We start from the raw sequence: 17,498 nt of genomic DNA, 5'->3' as shown, positions 1-17,498 counted from the left end.
TGGCGCCAAGGTCGGAATGCCACCTATCAATTAGGTCACAACGTAGGAGAAGGTGAGGAGAGAGCCAAGTATAGGACAAGGTGAGTTACAAACACAGAGCAGGCCTGCTTGGTTTTATTGTTGACTGGTGTAGAGCATATTAGATCGAGACAGTGGCGTCTACGATGTAGGTTAGAAGAGAGAGAAGAGGGAAAAAAACAACAAAAGCGAAAAAGTCTAGAAGGGTAGCCGAAACAAAACAGATATATTCAAGTGGGCTAGGCAAGTGCAAGTGCAAGTGCAAGTGTCAGAACCAGGAAGACCAGGCAAGGAAGTTGCGGTGGGAAGAGAGTTGGTTTGAGCAGCTTGGAGTTGGAAACCTGAATCGATTAAATCACTGCTACAGCACCACAGTTCGGATCAGGACGAGAGTCAAGAATGCGGATGTTGAATCGAGATCGAAGAATCGTAGAGATTAGGACAAGAGTCGGATGCTACATGGACCAAGAAGCCCAGCATGCGGCGTCGCTCACCTTGGAAAGAGGGGGGTTTGTTGCCGGACAGCCGCCGTAATGTTTTCTTAACCTACTTTTGCCCTGGGAGGTTGTCTGATCTCCCGTATGGCTCAAATGTCCCTCCCCCTGCAACGCGCGAGAGAGCTCCAGACCTCAGACCTGGGTCCTGACCTAGGCAGGCCTCAGACAGACCAACGAGAGCGCTGGAGGATTGCACGACGACGGGTTTGCTTGGGAGGAGACCAAGAGGAGACCGCCTTGGGTGTGGGGAACGTCTGACACCGGGGGGGCCCTGGTCGGTGATAAACAGGGGTATCGGATTGGATCGCCCGTCTTGCTGTTCCCGCGCATGAGAGGATGGAACGCCTCGCCGACCCAGAAAGCCTGCTTTTGAGGTGACAGCGACAGTTTGACAACACACACACAGCAGATGCACATGCGCTTCTGCTCCTCCCATTGAACCAGACCTCGCCCAGTTCTGGATCTTGTCAGTCGCTTAGCCTCGAACGCAATATCCGGCTCACGATATAGCGCTATATCCTGTCGTTAGCTAACAATGGCGGGAATCCTTCCAGCCCGCCAGTGCATAAGTTAGTCTTGATTAGTCCGCGTTAAGGGGAGCAAATCAAGCAGAAGTGCATTCTGGTGGCTTATACATTTGACGTGAGGATTGTTTCAGACCTCAGAGTGTTCCCTCGTCCAAAGAGTGGACATGCTCCGGCCGGGCATTCCTTGGTTGACAGATACAGCTGCGACTACATACAGATTAGCGGTCACTCCGTCAGTGCCTTTCTTTTCTTCTTTTCTTCCCCCTACCCCGACAGCCACGTCCTCAGGATGCGTTTCCTAAACTTAATCGCCGTCATGCCTCATCGTCATTGAGTCGCGCAATGAACATCAGAATAGTGGCAAGCGCCTGGCAATCCGAGGACTGACCGACTACCTGTGTAGGCACGTACACCAATGACCGACAATGGGCTTAATAGTGCCTATAATTCCGTTGTTGCACGCAAGCTAAACCCATCACAGCATCTCTCCGGAAACCGGGCTGCATACTACGACGGCGTCATCTCCGCACTTATACCTCCTAACTTTACATTCTCCAGCAAGGAGTAGGGAGGTACTTCAAGTCCAGATTAAGCGACGCAAGTTTTTGGAGTCGTCTTGATTAGCTCTCGGCATATTTCAAGGTCGGCTAGGTGCTAGCTGATGCACTTCATCAAGAAGAAGGTGAGAGTGGTGGCTGAACTAGCCAAGCCGCACTACGGAAATCAAGGTTAAGGATCGTAGCAGGTTGCATCGCCTGCAGTAGATCAATCGCGCGCGGGATAGCACCACCAGCCGCCTCCCAATCCACCAGACCTACTACGTGTAATCGCATCGTAACCGCATCTTTGTCGATTTGATGTTGGCATGTACATACTCACACACCATTTACTGGAGTCGTTCGAAGCTGCTATGCCGCACCAGCGGAGAGTGGGTGGCCCACCTCGTAATTAGATAAAACTGACTCGATTCATTAGGGCGAAGCATCGTGAGGCCATCGTAGACGTCATTCTCGGTCAATGTTGAATTCCGCATGGACTGATCTCGACGGTTCGGGGGATTCGGTCTAGATGGGCTCGCAGTTTGCACTTCTATGTAAGTATACCTGTTGTTGTACATGTTATAGACGCGGAGCAACTTCGAGGCACGGCGCGGCACATGCATGTACTGCATGCCTTCCCCTCCTCTTGGTGGCTGGGAACATTCGAGTCTCCTCCGTACTCGCTGTGCTTATCACCGCCGCCTTACCCCCTCAGAATCCTATTGCAGATGTGCCGCAGGATTGGGGATTGAGGATTGCGGCCGGTCAGTGTGAAGACTGTGCGCCATCATCGGAGTTCGAGGCCATTCTAGCATCTGTGCAAGGACGGTCCGTGTTTGACACTCACTTAACACTCTCTTCTCTCAAAATTGCGAAATTTGCTCCGATATCTTCTATCCTTTGGAAGAAATCCACCTAACCCACCGCCGCCGCCAGGAACCAGCACGGCCACGGGGTAACGGTTGTTAATTGACGTCAGTTCAACTGCAACTGGCTCGGCTGTAAGTGATGAACGGAAGCTTTTGTCCGAATGCTAGTGCTTCTTTCCTCGTGCCCTGGCAGGCGGCTTTCAGCTTTACAACTACAAGCTTTTTATGCTGCTAGGCTAGTTGGAAGAATCCATCAAGCCATCCAACGGCTACTCCTGAAAGATGGTCCGAGATGCTTCAGTTTTCCAGCGAGTACATAGGCATGCATATTTTTCATATACCTACCTACGTAACTTCAACCATCTCAATCGTTACACCGAATGATGGCATTTGCCGCCTACCTACTATACGTGATTATAACGATAGGCGGTAACTTGACTCGTTACTCATATACTCCAAACTCAAAGGCGCGGTTATCTCTCTGATCTTGTCGATCATTGATCGCCATGCCATTTTTATTTTCGTCCTCTAGCCGGTGGAGCAACCAGATTTCCAGAAGCCAGGCAGCAGCCAGCAGCCAGCGGAATTAGAAATGCGTGTAGAAATTCGCCTTCTGAAGCCAAGAGCCGCCCTTTCAAATGAGCCCGCCTCGTTTGTTGCGATCGGCATTGAGCTGAGGTTTCGCCCTTGCCTCGGCAAGTAAGCGCCGTCTGCGTTCCACTCGGAGAATACATTCATCGCGAAGGAAAAGAACACCGACGCAGACAACACCAATTGCCAATGCACCTGGATCGGCCTTCAATTGGATCCCATCTGCAATCTCTTTCGTACTGCAACATGGCTCTTCCCGTGACATGCATGAACTCCTTGAAACCCCAAATACCACTGTTCGATCGTCTGGCCGACCATGCTGCAAACGCGTTTGGTTTTCTGATGCAAGTCATTCATTTCGTTTCGTCGCCCCTTGATAACTCAAGTTGCATCCCTCCGTCTCGTCAAGATTACTCAGTAGAGTAGATATACATAAGCCCTACCGGACCTTCAAGTCCCCCCAGCCAATATTGCAATTGATAAGTATCAAGATATCGGTAGCTGAAGTCCTTTTCTGTGTGTGCTGCAGAAGGTCGGTTGCCTTCCAAAACTGACACCCATTTGTGAAGGTAATCAAGTCTTCTGCCGGCCTCTTTCACCGATAAACATGGGCTGCTTGATCAATTGACCAGTTTTGTTATCGAACAGCGACCTTGAATCCGAGCCTTGAAAATGGTCGTATTCGTCACCACTCAATCGGGGTTGGTAATACCCTATCTGTTATTCAGTGATGCTTCTAGCTCATGCGGCTTTGGACACGCAGTGGATTTGTATTACAGCAGCGCCGCGTGACTCGCTGAAGCTCAGATTGTCTCAAGAGTCATCACTCTCCTGGACGCTTCGCACTTGTCGCACCACGAACAAGCTGACAAAACGGTTCGCAGTCTTGGTTAGCTGCGATGCAGGATGCAGGCCTCATGTACACCTCTCATGCAGGCTCCAGCCCAGCCTACTTATTCTCCAATGACGTAAGTGCAGCCTTCTGCGCCCATCCAGACCTCATGCACGCGCCCAGCCTCGACATCAATCCGGTCGCCGACTGAGAACGTCTTCTTCTCGGGCTGTGCATCGTTGGGGTATGTGATGGTCAGTTGGCCCTTCAATATCAGGTGCGTGGTTAGCCCACTGTGAGAATGAGGGCTATAGTGCGCGTTGCTGGAATTTACATTCTTCACGTTAGCCTTCGTTTGTTTGATTCCTTCGAGACGACGTTGCGATAGGCAGCATTTTAACCTATCCGGCGAGGGCTGTTTACGTACGGCCCATCAGTCCAGGTAAAGACTTGGGAGAAACCCCACGAGCGGACTTCTTCTTCATATTCCTTGCGAGCCTTGGACGGCATTGCGAAGATGCGGCTTGTGAATTACAAGAAGGCTGATTGGGTATTGAATCCCTTACTTCTTAGAGAGAATTGTCGAGGTGCGGAAATAAGGATGAGCATTTGATGCTTTCGGGGCAGTGCGATGCGCTTCATAGACGGCTTTACGCCAACGCCTCCACCAGTGACGTCGGCACACGGAGAATGCAACCACACGCGATGCAAACAACAAGTGACAGCTCGTAAGGGAAGGGCTGGTCATGTCTTACCAATTGGAGTAGTCTCCAATGGGGCTCAGCCTCAGCTGGATGGACGGCAGAGCACACCACTGGACGGTCGTCCAATACAATCCCATTTTCTTCCAAGCCTTCCAATACGTCTATCAATGATTTATGTACCCGACAGCCAAACGATTTGCTAGGCGGTCGTGAGGGATGCTTAAGTTGACAAAGGCCAACCAACACATAATAGCATTGAACCCTATCACATTGGGCGCGATTTGAAACGGATGAAAGCGCAAATCGCATGATAGCAGATATCCCGTATTTTAAAAGGCCGCGTTGGCAAGATCCAGTGCTCTCCATATCAAAGTGAGCCTATCCAAGCACGTTGCACTGGCTTGGCTCTAAATTCCAGGGTCTCACGAAACAATGCAATCATACAAGCAACGCTTATCCACCCAGTAAACCAGTTGTTTACCGTCGATCTTCAAACAGAAATAGCCATGTCTGTTCTCGACGCAAGTCATCGAGACGAATCAGCGGGGGGCAATGCAACCAAGCATTGATACCCCCTTTAAACATACGTTCATCAGTGGATTTCGGTCGGATCGGTTTACTGCACACACGAGCATGAGGTCCTCAGCGGCAAAGCAGATTTTTTATTGTCGACATCAATGTTCAAGCTCAACTTCGAGTCTATATTTGGGGGCCGCCAGTGGATTGTGATGCTGACGGTGGATGTAACGGCGCTGACTTGCTGATGCTCAGCCCCCAATTTCTGTAGTATCCAACGCACATGAACTGCTGTCAGCATTTGGTTCGCCCTCAGCAACAAGAACGACTGGCTGGCAGGCGACCCGGCTGGGGTTTGTCGAACATTTCATCTCTTCTCTCTCTCCCAACCTCGGTGGTCTTGTCCCTCGCATTGGGCATGATGGTCTAAAGCAATCCCGACATGGACGGAGTGATATGTTTTTTTTTGACACACCCATTCCACGTCACAGCCCTACAGAGAGCCAAGGCTTGAACTATTAATAAGGTCGAGAATCACAACGCCCAAATAGGAGTCCTCTGAAGGTTCTAGATCCGCTACGCTACACCATTCGGGGCCTGAACTCCAAGCCAGACTCACCTGTTCAGTGCTATATCCCTGTCCGCTGGGTAGTCGGCGGGGCGAGGCTGCACTCCACCATCCCTAACCACCCCGGCTGAGAGCTGAACCTGTCTTACATCTCAATCTTATTATCTTGACGAGGCCCGGCGAGCTCTCTCCATGCTCTGCCGCTCTTCTACTTATCCTTGAACTACTCCGTTAAGTGGTCTTGTATTGTGCATTGCTCGTCTCTTTCCTGCTCAGCATATAAGCCTCCCAAACGATCCGTCTCGACTCTATCCGACGCGTCTCTTCAGATCTTGCCGTGTCATATAACCAACCGCATCCTCGTTGAATTTTAAATTGGTTTCCCTATTGCCTTCTACAAACCTCGACCTGCAACTCGCTGGTTGGTTTGTCACTTGATTTGAGAAGCAATACCATATGTGTTTCTCTGTACGTTCAATCTTACGTCCTGCTCACGGGTATAGTCGCATGCCAGAGACTGATGTTACGAACTTTTGCAGGTATCCAAATCGTCCAAAGACTCGACCCAAAATGACACCACGATGCGCCGCAAACTCACCCTCAACCCCGCCGCTGAGGCCCATCTGCAAAAACTTAAGAGAGCTGTAGATCTGACAAAGTTCACTGCGCCAACACCCATACACTTCCCGGGCGACGGCACAGCCGACGGAAGGCAGGCTATCTACCTGAGCGCCCCGATACAGAAACATCTGAGGAAGGTCTTCGACTACCTCCGGGATAAGGACCCTCAGCTATCTCGAAAGAAACTTGAATACTTCCTCGTTCACGAACAGGGAGAAGAAGCACCGAAACTCGACCGCGACTCCTACAATTTCGAAGAGTTCTTGGGAGAATGGTGGAATCACTTCGGTCTAGAGGCAGAAAAGCCTTGCCCGTTTTCAGAGAAGGATCTCACCAAGCCCATCAGCAACTACTTCATCAGTAGCAGTCACAACACGTACCTATCCGGGAACCAGCTGGCAGGAAAGAGCAGCGCGGAGGCATACAGGAAGGTTCTCCGGAGGGGCTGCCGGTGTATAGAAATCGATGTCTGGAATGGAGACTCGCCAAGTTCAACTCCAGAGGTAGTCTCCAAGACTCAATCGAAGCCGCAGCACGCCCGGCATCTCTCTGGGAGCAGTTGGCACAGCGCTGCAGCGACTTGGAAGGACGCGATAGAGGAGAGGATTGAGAAGACAAGCAAACACTTCTTGGGCGAAAAGAAGGTTCGGAGTCGCACCCCAAGCTTCACGAGCCAAGATGCGCCTGCTGCGTTTGCAAAAGACAGCTCGGCAAGGGACTCGGCAAAAGACGTAACGGCAAGAAACATCTCAGCAACAGACCTCCCAGCAAAAGACAGCTCATCATCCTTGGACCCATCGCTTCTCGCCGAACGATTGGAGAGGACCTCGACGAGACAGTCATTCAGAACCACGGAACCTATCGTAATGCACGGGTATACCTTAACTAGGCCGATCGGGTTCAGGGAGGTTTGCCAAGCGGTTCGCGAGACTGCGTTCGAGACGACGAACCTGCCCATTATCGTCAGCCTTGAAGTGCATGCGGATTTCGAGCAGCAAGAGCTTATGGTACAGATTATGAAGGAAGAATGGGATGGAGTACTGGTTGAGAAGCCATTTGAAGACTGCCCACAGGATAGGATGCCGAGGCTCGATCAGCTGCTCAACAAAATACTCGTCAAGGTGAAGAAGCCCGCCAAGCCGGATGCGCCTGCTCCAATGGCTACACTGGCACCTGTCCCAACAATCGAGGATGATGCGTCATGCTCCGAGGACGATAGAAGCATGGGCGGATCGAGTATCAAGAAAGCCAAAGTGCTCATTGGAGAGCCCTTGGGTGCTTTGGGGGTGTACACCCACAGCGAGCACTTCAAGAGCTTTGAATCGCAAGCGGCCAAAATCCCCTCCCATATATTCTCAATAAGTGAGTCGAGGATATTGGAGCTTCATCAAACCAAGCCCCAAGAGCTTTTCACGCATAACATGCATTACTTTACGCGGGCCTTTCCAAAGGGTCTGAGGTTCGATTCCTCCAATTGCGATCCCTCGTCGTTCTGGCGCAAGGGAGTGCAGATGGTGGCGTTGAACTGGCAATCCACCGACGAGGCAATGATGCTCAACGATGGCATGTTCTCAGGTGAGCACGGCTGGGTGTTGAAACCTCCCGGGTACCGCAGTGACGACCTGTCGACCTCACAGGCTGACGCCATCCCTCATCGGACGCTTACGCTGCGCATCACGGTCCTCGCCGGCCAACATATACCATTGCCCGAGGGTGCCGGCAGCGCTAATGGCAATACGAGGTCGTTCCGTCCCTTTGTCAAGTGCGAATTACACGTCGAGAAGCACGAGGAGCGGTCTAGTGCTTCTATTATTGATGGAGGCGCCCGTCCGCTCGACGACTTGAAGCAGAAGACAGTATCCGGGAAGTCTGACCATCCCGATTTCGGAAACACCAAGAACTTGCTCGAGTTCATAGGGGTCCCGAGAGTGGTAGACCAGCTTAGTTTCGTAAGGTAAGAATGTCTTTTTCTCCCGGGAATGGAACGCCGTCCTGTTACACACCATCCCACTCCTTTGTCATTCCCATTCCCTGTTGCTTCGTATGCCACGCTGCACTGCATTACATTCGTCCGAACCCCTGGGTCTTCACTTGACCCAATAGCCAATGGAGCATGTGCGACTGGCTTTCAAGCGAGGAAAGAGGTTGTGCTGGCATACGCAACGGCCCGCCCTGCAGCGGAAGCATCCATCACCCATGCAGGTGCCTACGCTGCCTGTGGACGTAGACACGAGGCATGTACCGGGCACACGCGATTGTCGCCATACTCGCCACCCTACTGCTGTGCACCGATTCTCTTGCATTAGAACCCTCTTCTTTTCCCATATTGGAACCCAACCGGGATAATTGGGCAGCTTGGCTAACGTGGCTTTTCTCTTCAGGTTCAAAATCGAGGACGGGGCTTCACGACTCCCCATCACTCGCGACCCCTTTGCGTGCTGGGCCTGTATCCGCCTTGACCGGCTAGGAACAGGCTATCGCTTCATCCACCTCAAGGACCCGAAAGGTAACCCGACCAAGGGTGTCTTATTGGTTCGTGTCGATAAGGTGTTATCATGATTCTTACCATCAAGAGATGGACAGATGTCTTATCCCTACCGCTTTTCCCTCTTCTTCGGCATCCGGTTGCTGCACAAGCAGACAATGGCTATTCCTGTACCTACCCCATCCTGACCGGGTCGTATTCGCTTCGTCATTGCTGCTGCTTGCTTATTTGTTGTATTTTAGGAGGATTATCCTCCATATGCTGGCTTGTATTGGGAGTCTGGGGGCGTATGATATACAAGGAAGGAGAACGGATACCTTTTTGTACGGTGTTTGGTGTAGAACAACAGGTCCCAAGTACATACGTACAACGGCCTGTCGGGGTTTTGTTTTTGGGTGATATTTCGAGGCTAGAACTTCAATGTCGAATGTGTCATCTTCCTCCCTTTCGGGGAAGCCATAGAACAGCAAGAAAAAGGGAAAGTGAAGGGTGAAGAGAATTTCCCGATGCGGAAATCCGAGCAGATAAGCAAGCGGACTAAACCGCGACGTTCATACTATCAATATCGATTGAATAACTATTATCATGAAATTCCTGCTATAGGCACATCTCGCGTGACTCGGCTTCCTCTAATTTTCCTGTCGGTAATAGTGATGTCCATTAAGCAAAGGGCCTACACATAAGCACGATGCCATTCCCACTCCCCCTCTACTAGTAAAGTAAAGTTTCGCAAAGAAGACTAGAAGGGGCTAGGTTCGCGCCAAGCAGGGGGTAGTATGCATAAGAGGTTGTGGATATGGTTCCTCCTTCGCTTACATATTATACATCCGGTGAGCCTGTGGTACAGTGGGTAAGTCGGTATGTCGCTATCTGTGCATGTAGCTTACTGTTGCCGTTCTCAGAGACATCCCCCAGGCCTGCTTACTTACTTCCAGAACTTAGATTTGAGACAGGAAAGCCGAATATGCCGGATGATGCTGCTGCTGTCAGACGGCTCATCCCGACCCATATGGGCCGGGCTATATGGGGAAGGGAGAGGGGAAGGGGACGACCAGGGTAGGGCGTTGGGGTGCCTGGTGTAAGAATTACGCACGGCATCATAGGGAGGGCCCCATCCTCGGGGTATACCCACGAAGTTGGGCAAGCGCAACACAATAGGCGGTTGTACTCCTCTGTACTGCTTTTGCTTTTTCTCTTGTTGTAGAAACGGGGGTGGCCTCCTAGCCAAATTCTCCAGCTGTTGCCTACCTCTCATCCACCTACATAGTACATAAGGCTACAGGAAAGGCGCCATGTATATGCATCCTATACCCAACTGCTTTATTCTCGCCAAGGGCGGCGGCGCTGGATAACACGTAGCACGAAAACACAGCGGGCCAAAAGCTGAGTGGCCATTGGATTGGGGGCACGCTTTCTTGGGGCCAGGAAGGAGGTAAGCCTTGTGCGCCGGCGGAGAAAATACCAAGCAGGCTGCTTAGCACAGGGTTCCACGACACGAGGACCTGTCAAATCTATGCCTGGGAGCAAGCAGCAAAAATGTGTCGATCCGTTGGAAGAAAGAATATACTTATATGTGGTACTCCGCAGGACCGGAGGGGATGGATTCCAATGTTCAGCTCACCCCCCCTTTCCACCCTCCTCCCATAGGCGCGGGTCGTCGACATGGTGGCCAGTCGGCTGAACAGAAGGCTGAAACTATGAAGGGGATCTCGATAAAACGAAGATCAATCCGACTATGATTTGCATCGCTAGTAAATAATCTGCAAGTACACAATGCTGCTGCAGATCAATCACCGTTTATGTGTGAAAGCGAACGAGGATGAACATTTTGCTTTTTCTTTTGTCAGGATCCGCTCCTCTCTCTTCACCCAATATATTGTTGTTCGGCTGCGTATCCCTGGCAGCCCAGCTGACAGACGCCACAACCCGAGGGGAGCGTATCGGTGAATTTAGCCCCATGGACGGTGTGTGTAGAGATACAGCATGTTTGTGTACGTTCCACATGGCGTGGTGTTTGAACAGCTAGGACGGCCAGACGAACAGTAGTTGGAAAGCAGCGGTGGGGAGACGGGAAGCGCTCCGGGTAGAACTATGTGCTTTGCAATATAGTTCATTCATGTCCAGACCAAATTACCAAACAACGGAAAGGCCCGGCCACTCAGGAGTGTGAGGGGATGGGAAGACCTACTTGTCCACTTGACGTACGGCTCGGTTCAGCCGAGAAAGAAAGACCCTGGGCGGATCAAGACGCCTCACAAGCTAGAGAAGCAACATCAGAGGGAAAGCTGGCTGACGGATACACAGCACATGAGTGGGCAATTAAGCATGTCGGCGGTAGCTTGCATATGCAAACATGAGACGCCGTGTCACTATACACAGACGGATAGTTTGTCGGTGTGTTACCCACGACCCTTGGGCAGTAGGCTAACGGCTTTGTTCGAGATAACTTCAACAGAGCCGTTGCAAGAGTTTGACTCAAACGAGCAAAGAAGTAAGTCAAGCTTCCGGGGAATGCATCGCACTTCACATCCCCCCGTTGCTAAGCTTTTTTCTCCATGGGCGCGACGCTCGGAGAGTTCGCTCCCTCTCCTCTTGTGACGTCGACGTAAAGCCATTGTTCTCGCTGGACAGATGGCTTTTAGCTGTCAGTCTTGCCAAGTAGAAGAATGCGATATATCAGAAAACAATACATCAGAATCCAATCTCCGAACGAGACACATAAGCCGAAACGTGAGTGACAACGAAGGGGGTGGGTAAAGGGTCGGGATGGTGCCTATGGGCCGACGCGCCGGCGTGGCACCTTCTCTCGCGCAGATCATTGATATTCCACGCAGGACGAGGTTGTTTTTCTGCTTTTTTGTAATACGCACACGATAGGTCGGAGGGAATGCTTGTTCGTCCCAGCAACTTGGGCCTGTCAAATCTGCACGCAACCAGATGCTCCCTGCACGCCAAGGAACATCCGTGGCTGTGTGATACCGGTGTGGCTGTCGATGCCCGAGCTGTAACTGCGCGAGAATAGGGAACAGAGCGGCGAAGCAATATTCTCGCTACATGTCTCTGAAGTAGACAGGCGCCGTACTTGGCTCATCGAGAGGTCTCGACTCGAGGCGGGCGTCTCACGGATGAGAGCTGAACCCCATGTATGTCTGAGGGTTGAGGGAAAAGAGTCATGCTGGCCCCGAATAATGATAGTGTCTGCCATGAACGACGCCGCGTGGGCAAGGTGAGTACTGACATGTCGTCAGATCTCGCATGGGATTTTGTTGTTTTTGGCAGCATGGTGCAGCTCGGCAGTCGAACTAAACTACACCGGTTGAAAGTGACTTGGGGGTGGCTGCCAGCATTCCTACTCAGGGAACGCTAGGAACGGCGGGAGCCAGGGCTTCGAAGCAAACTGGCCCCAAATGATTGCGATATATCATATTCTCGCTGCATCATAGCGTACAACCCTAAAAGAGTAAAAGCAACTGCTTTCTTTCTGGATGAAGAAGGTTTCCTGCGCCACTGCCTTTGCGCCCGAGCCTCGGCTTTCCATTGGCTTTGGCTAGGAAAAAGAAAGGCTCACCTTGACGGCCAGAGCTGTGCACGTAACGGCAGACAGTACGCCGGAGTCTGGTGAACCGGAGCGAACTGTACGCTCATCCCACATGCAGCTTTAGCGGGCAATCGATAGGATCAGCGTGCTAAGAACCCCCTGCAATAACAGCCATGAGAGATCATATCTAACCAACATGGTTGACTCGGATAGCCCTCAAAAAGTATCAGGTTTGGCAAGCGGCCTGTTCCATTCGGGCAACCTTCACGAGGCCAGGTGGAAACCCTCAATCCGGGTAAGCTGTGTATGTATCACGGCGAGAGTGGTGGGAAGCTGTACGTCAAGGAAGGTACAAGGGCTCGCTTGCTGAGACGGTGCTGCTCCAGAGTACTGGGCAGATAGAAACATTCAATCGAACGAGAACTATCGCCTCGGCGCGTTGCCGAGGGGGAAGGTGGGAACTGGGAGAGCCATTGTATCTCGCAGGGTGTTCAGAGGCTGAAGTGAAGAGACGTTGCTGGGCGTGCTATATTCTACCAGAAGTTCTATAACAGGCAACATGAGATGTAGATGTAGAGGTCTTCTCGGTGTAACTATGGAGTCCAAGGCCGAGCCACGATTGGTCAGGGTGTGGAGGAACGGCAGCCCAAGCAATTTATACTGCTTGCATCGCGTTTCGGTAAAGATTTCCCCATCAGAAACAAATAACAAGCGTGTTGAGTGGACAGTCTGAAGCGATACTCGATATAGACCGTACCTATAGGCAGGTAGTGGTAGTAGGTATGCATCTGCATATCGACTAGACAACAAAAGGGCATTGGAAGGAATTCAACAACAAGCTTCCAGCAGGCCAGCCCCGTCTGAAACCTTTGACCGGCTGAACGCGGTGGTGTGATGGGCTCCGCTAAGTATTACATAGGGCAGAAAAGAAAGGAAAGGAGGAGACCAACACATGCTTGCGGCACATGAGGCATTGCAGTTGAGCCTTGAAGATACATAACGACAGACATGAACCCACCGCGTCGTCAGGCTTTTCTTCTTCTCTTGCCCTTCGGCCCCCCTCAAGGCTGGCCAAACGCAAGGAAGGATGTGAGAGGCACAGCAAGATACGTGAGATACAACCATGTCACCCAGAGACCGTGTGTCAATGTGTCAACGGCATGCAACGCAGCGAAAAAGAAAACGAACGGCTTGGCGGGGTTGGATACCTCTGGGTACGGCGAGAAATTACGAGGGAGCGGCGGCAGACTGACAGGAGGAAGAACGAGGACTCGAAGGCCAGGAGGATAGAAAGAGGAGGGAAAAAAATAAAATAAAAAAGATTACACGTCGCATATCGTTCTTCACCAATTATCAAATCAATTATGGGATAGTTTATTTCCGTTCTTGCTTCGCAGCCCGCCCGTTTCGGCCACTCGGAACGATGCAGATTTGCGGGAAACCCAATGAACGGACCGCTGTTTGTTACCCACGACTAATCTATAATTGCGTCTTCCTTGACGCCAGGTAAATCAAGTACATGTCGCTCTGATTGCTTGCCTGCCTGCCTGCCTGCCTCCCTTCCCCCCTCCCTGCCAGCCTACCTGCCAGCCTACCTGCCTGCTCGCTGCTACAACCAAGCCCCGCGAAGGCGGAAGGCGGAAGGCGATTGGCAGGCGTGGCGCGTGGGCAGCTTACCGGAAACCCGATCATTGTGAGATCTTGGGAGTTTCCCCCAACTCTGCCTCCCAAGCGACCCGGGTCCCCGGTTGCGCCGTCTGTTCGACCAAGGTGTTTGGGTTGCAGCGCAGCAGGGGATAGATACATGTTTTCCTGCTCTGTCTTCTGTCTGGAGTTTGTGCCTGCCAACTAAATACACACAATCCCTCGCTCCGATCATTGAGCACCGCATGCCTACCACAAGCCACCGATGTAGTGGTTTTCTTTTTCTTCTTATCCTTTCGAAGATAAGCGGAAACTCGCTTCACGGTGGACTTCTGAGCGGAAGCCGAGCGAGGCGGCGAAACAGGGCTAACGCCGTATGGCATGACGTTCTTCTTAGCCGGGTAATTCCTCTTTGATGTCTCATATACTCGGTGGTAGGTCTTGACTCGGGCAGTCTTCTTTTCTGACTGGTCGATAACGCTTTTGGGGGCTTGTTCCTCCATCGACTGTTTCTCCGTGCTGACGCCTTCGGTTTGCCTTGCCACGAGATTGAGGCTCGGGAGCGGAACGTCACGGCATGGCGGGGTTCTGTCTGGTATAGCTTCCGACTATTTTCGAACGATTGCTTGCTGTTCCTCCCCTCTGCTTGCTTTTTGGGCTCTTTTCTTTTATCGATCCATCATCCCAAGTATGTACGGTACAACCCAACTTTTGGGATGATCTATCACATTCGCTCTCGACCACGCCCCCGGTCGCGAAACGACCAGCCAGCTTTGCCCTGGACCAGGCCACTAATGCCAATGATCCATCCCATTGTTTGCAGTCTCAGAATTCCGAGTCTAGTACATAGCTCCCTTCCCAGATACCACCGACCCCTTGACAATAAACCCCACTCAGAACTTTAGATCTCGCGACGCCGGTGGCCGCCGTATGCCATGCCTGCCCATCTTTCTCTGCTGCTCCAGAAAGAAAGAAAAAAGCAAGCAAAAACAAGGGCTCCAAGCAACTCCACGCTTCGAGCGTCGGGTGGTTCATGGTACCCGGCACTCACGCCTAGCTGACAAGACAAGTAGCGCCATGTAACTCAAATCAGCAGCAAGCCAGGCCATTGTGCAAAGACGGAATCGTATCCGAATCTATCGTGCGATCGTCCCTAATTGCGGAATCCAGCAACCCCACCGTTGGCCTGCTTCTCGCGCTCGTCTCTCGGTTTCCTTCTCTTTGCCCGTCTCCATCCCCAGTCTCCATGTACTACTCTTCGGGGTTTCGTCTGACGGCTTGGCACCCATCATGTAGGTGTTGTTTCTTCCAGCTCTTGCAGCACGGTCGCTGTCGAGTCTGTGGCTAGCCTTCCGTGACGTGGTCCCATACTACTTTGATATATGGTCTCTCTCATATCGCATGTCGGATAGGTACAGTCCAATCAGGTCTCCCCTTCTAGTCGTATGAAGCGGCAGGAAGAAAAGCATACAAGCCGTTACCGGTGCAATGCGGAAACCTTCTGGCGATCTAGCTCAACTTTCCTTCCCCCTTAACCTCTTTCTCTCTTGTTCTACTAGTCTTGTACCTACCTACCTGGGAGAGGGACTCGGCCGGTGGGTAAAGCATACACTTATAAATAATGGTCCGCCTCCTCGTTGAACCGCCCTCACCTATCGCCATCCTGCACGTCTCTTCCTTCGCCATAGTCTCCTCGGTGCCTTCCATCCCTTCCAGACGGCCTCTTATCATACACCTGATCTGCCATCCTTATAATCTCTCACCAACACTGTCAATACTAGTGTATAACCTCACCCACCTCGCCGCCAGCTTTTAGACATGTGTTCTCACGCCAGCCCAAGCTATCTCGTTGACCGCAAAGGAGAGCCGGTCGAGCGTCCAGTCAGCGGCAATAGCGGAACAGTATGCCACCTTCTTTCGACAATATGTGTTGGTCTACCTGCTAAATCAAGACCAGGCTCCCAGCATCCAATGCCCGAAATGTGGCACCTGGGTTCTCCGCGGAAGAGCCTGCCCCAATGATGGCACTCCGTGTTATTGAGACAGGTGTAGCTGTGACTCTGGTAACAAAACCCATGACCCCGCGCCTGCCATTGAATGTTTAAACCGAGTATGTGGGACTGACCTTGATCTAGTATACGTTATGAGCCAGTATCATTCCCATATATCTACATTCATACCAGGTTTCTCATTGTCGTCGTTGGTTTCCGGCATACAGGGAAGGGGCGTTTTACGGACATCACGCATTTTGTTATTCGTTTAATGGATATGGAGCTTGAGCTCAGTTGGCAGAAAAAAAGCAGGCGTTTCTGTACAGTTTGGCGCAAACAGAAATAAGGCAGCACCAAGAGAGCCCTCGTCCCCGGGATGGTAAATTGAGGCGGATTCACCAGGATCATCGTTGCGGTTTCCCAGGCATTCTGCTGCCTCAACAGGTAGCCTGGCAACACCTACATTGTGCTGTCCAGGAGTTCAGATACAGAGCTGTCAAGTAATCTATAATGATCTGCATTGCCATAGAGCTGCCACCCTGTGCATAACTTATGTTGAGTGAACTAGCACTCATCTACATGATCCTATAGCGATGCGACTTGCGGTATTCTGCACGGAAACCTATATGTGGTACTTGGTCGGTACTTGGTTATAGGTAGCTTGCCCAGTCGACCACGGCCCGAGTGGTGATAACTGATGTTGCGTCCATCTCCGATCGCCGAGCCTTCCTATTCTTTCTTATTCTTGCTTTTTTTTAAAATACTCTTGTTTTCCCTTCAGCTCGGGTGACTAGACTCTTGGTGCTTTGAAATGACAGTCTCATGAGCTTGCGTTTTTCCTTCTTCTGAGGTATAGAATGAAGGTCAACACAGACAACCATGGGGGACAGTGAGCGCACTTGTTACTGCTTGGCTAGGGTTGCGCTCTCAGGGTCCAGGGTGGTTCTATAACGACACCCATGCCACATTGCCCAAGCAGAGAAGGTTTCGGGTCTCATCCGGGTGGGTTTTGAATGATAGATGACATCTCAGGTTGACGCGTACTGGTTAAACCAGGTCCGTGGAACTAGCTCGAGCGATGACGGGTTGCGACAGATGGGCAGACATAATCGTTCCACCTCTGGTTGACTATTGATAGGGGGCGCGGCACCTCTTATACGAACTAGGCCTTTGCCTGCCATACGAGGTCTTTACGCAGACCGCATGACGGTCGGCATATGATGTAAGTATGTTTCCCCGGATTGCCGTGCATATTCTGCAACCCAGGGGGCCGCATACGGCACGGCCGCTTCCCACGTGCTCGTTGGGGCCCCGTCCACCCGTCGCAGCTCCAGCTCTCCTGTTCTCTCTCCCCCCACGCGCTAGCCTCTTATCACACATCCAGCACATCGTGACCCTTGACAGCTGGGCGAATGAGAAGCCGCCCGTCGCCTGATTGGCTTTTGGAACAACGCTACTTGCTGTGACTCGTCGAATCGGAGGAGTTGAGCCTTGATTGGGCGCAGGCTTCAAAGCTAAGACTTGGGTTATTGAAGGCACGGGTTTCAGCTCGCTCCAG

The 17,498-nt window shown here is 51.7% G+C and overlaps 2 protein-coding genes across 2 annotated transcripts; one reads left to right on the top strand and one right to left on the bottom strand.

The window, feature by feature from the left end:
- Positions 1-3,994: 3,994 nt before the first annotated feature.
- On the bottom strand, positions 3,995-4,383 carry PG998_010785 (uncharacterized protein; the record flags this gene model as incomplete). The annotated part of the gene is made up of 2 exons (XM_066877601.1): positions 3,995-4,196; positions 4,301-4,383. 2 exons carry the CDS (start codon positions 4,381-4,383, stop codon positions 3,995-3,997), a joined length of 285 nt encoding a protein of 94 aa, XP_066726655.1.
- A 1,859-nt stretch (positions 4,384-6,242) lies between these two features.
- Positions 6,243-8,841, top strand: PG998_010784 (phosphatidylinositol-specific phospholipase C; the record flags this gene model as incomplete). The annotated part of the gene is made up of 2 exons (XM_066877600.1): positions 6,243-8,236; positions 8,664-8,841. 2 exons carry the CDS (start codon positions 6,243-6,245, stop codon positions 8,839-8,841), a joined length of 2,172 nt encoding a protein of 723 aa, XP_066726654.1.
- Positions 8,842-17,498: the final 8,657 nt, after the last annotated feature.

This window comes from Apiospora kogelbergensis (assembly GCF_038363985.1).
Source record: "Apiospora kogelbergensis strain CBS 113332 chromosome Unknown utg000007l_segment0_segment0, whole genome shotgun sequence".
Classification (NCBI taxonomy): Eukaryota; Fungi; Ascomycota; class Sordariomycetes; order Amphisphaeriales; family Apiosporaceae; genus Apiospora; species Apiospora kogelbergensis.
This window is presented reverse-complemented; position numbering and strand designations above follow the sequence as displayed.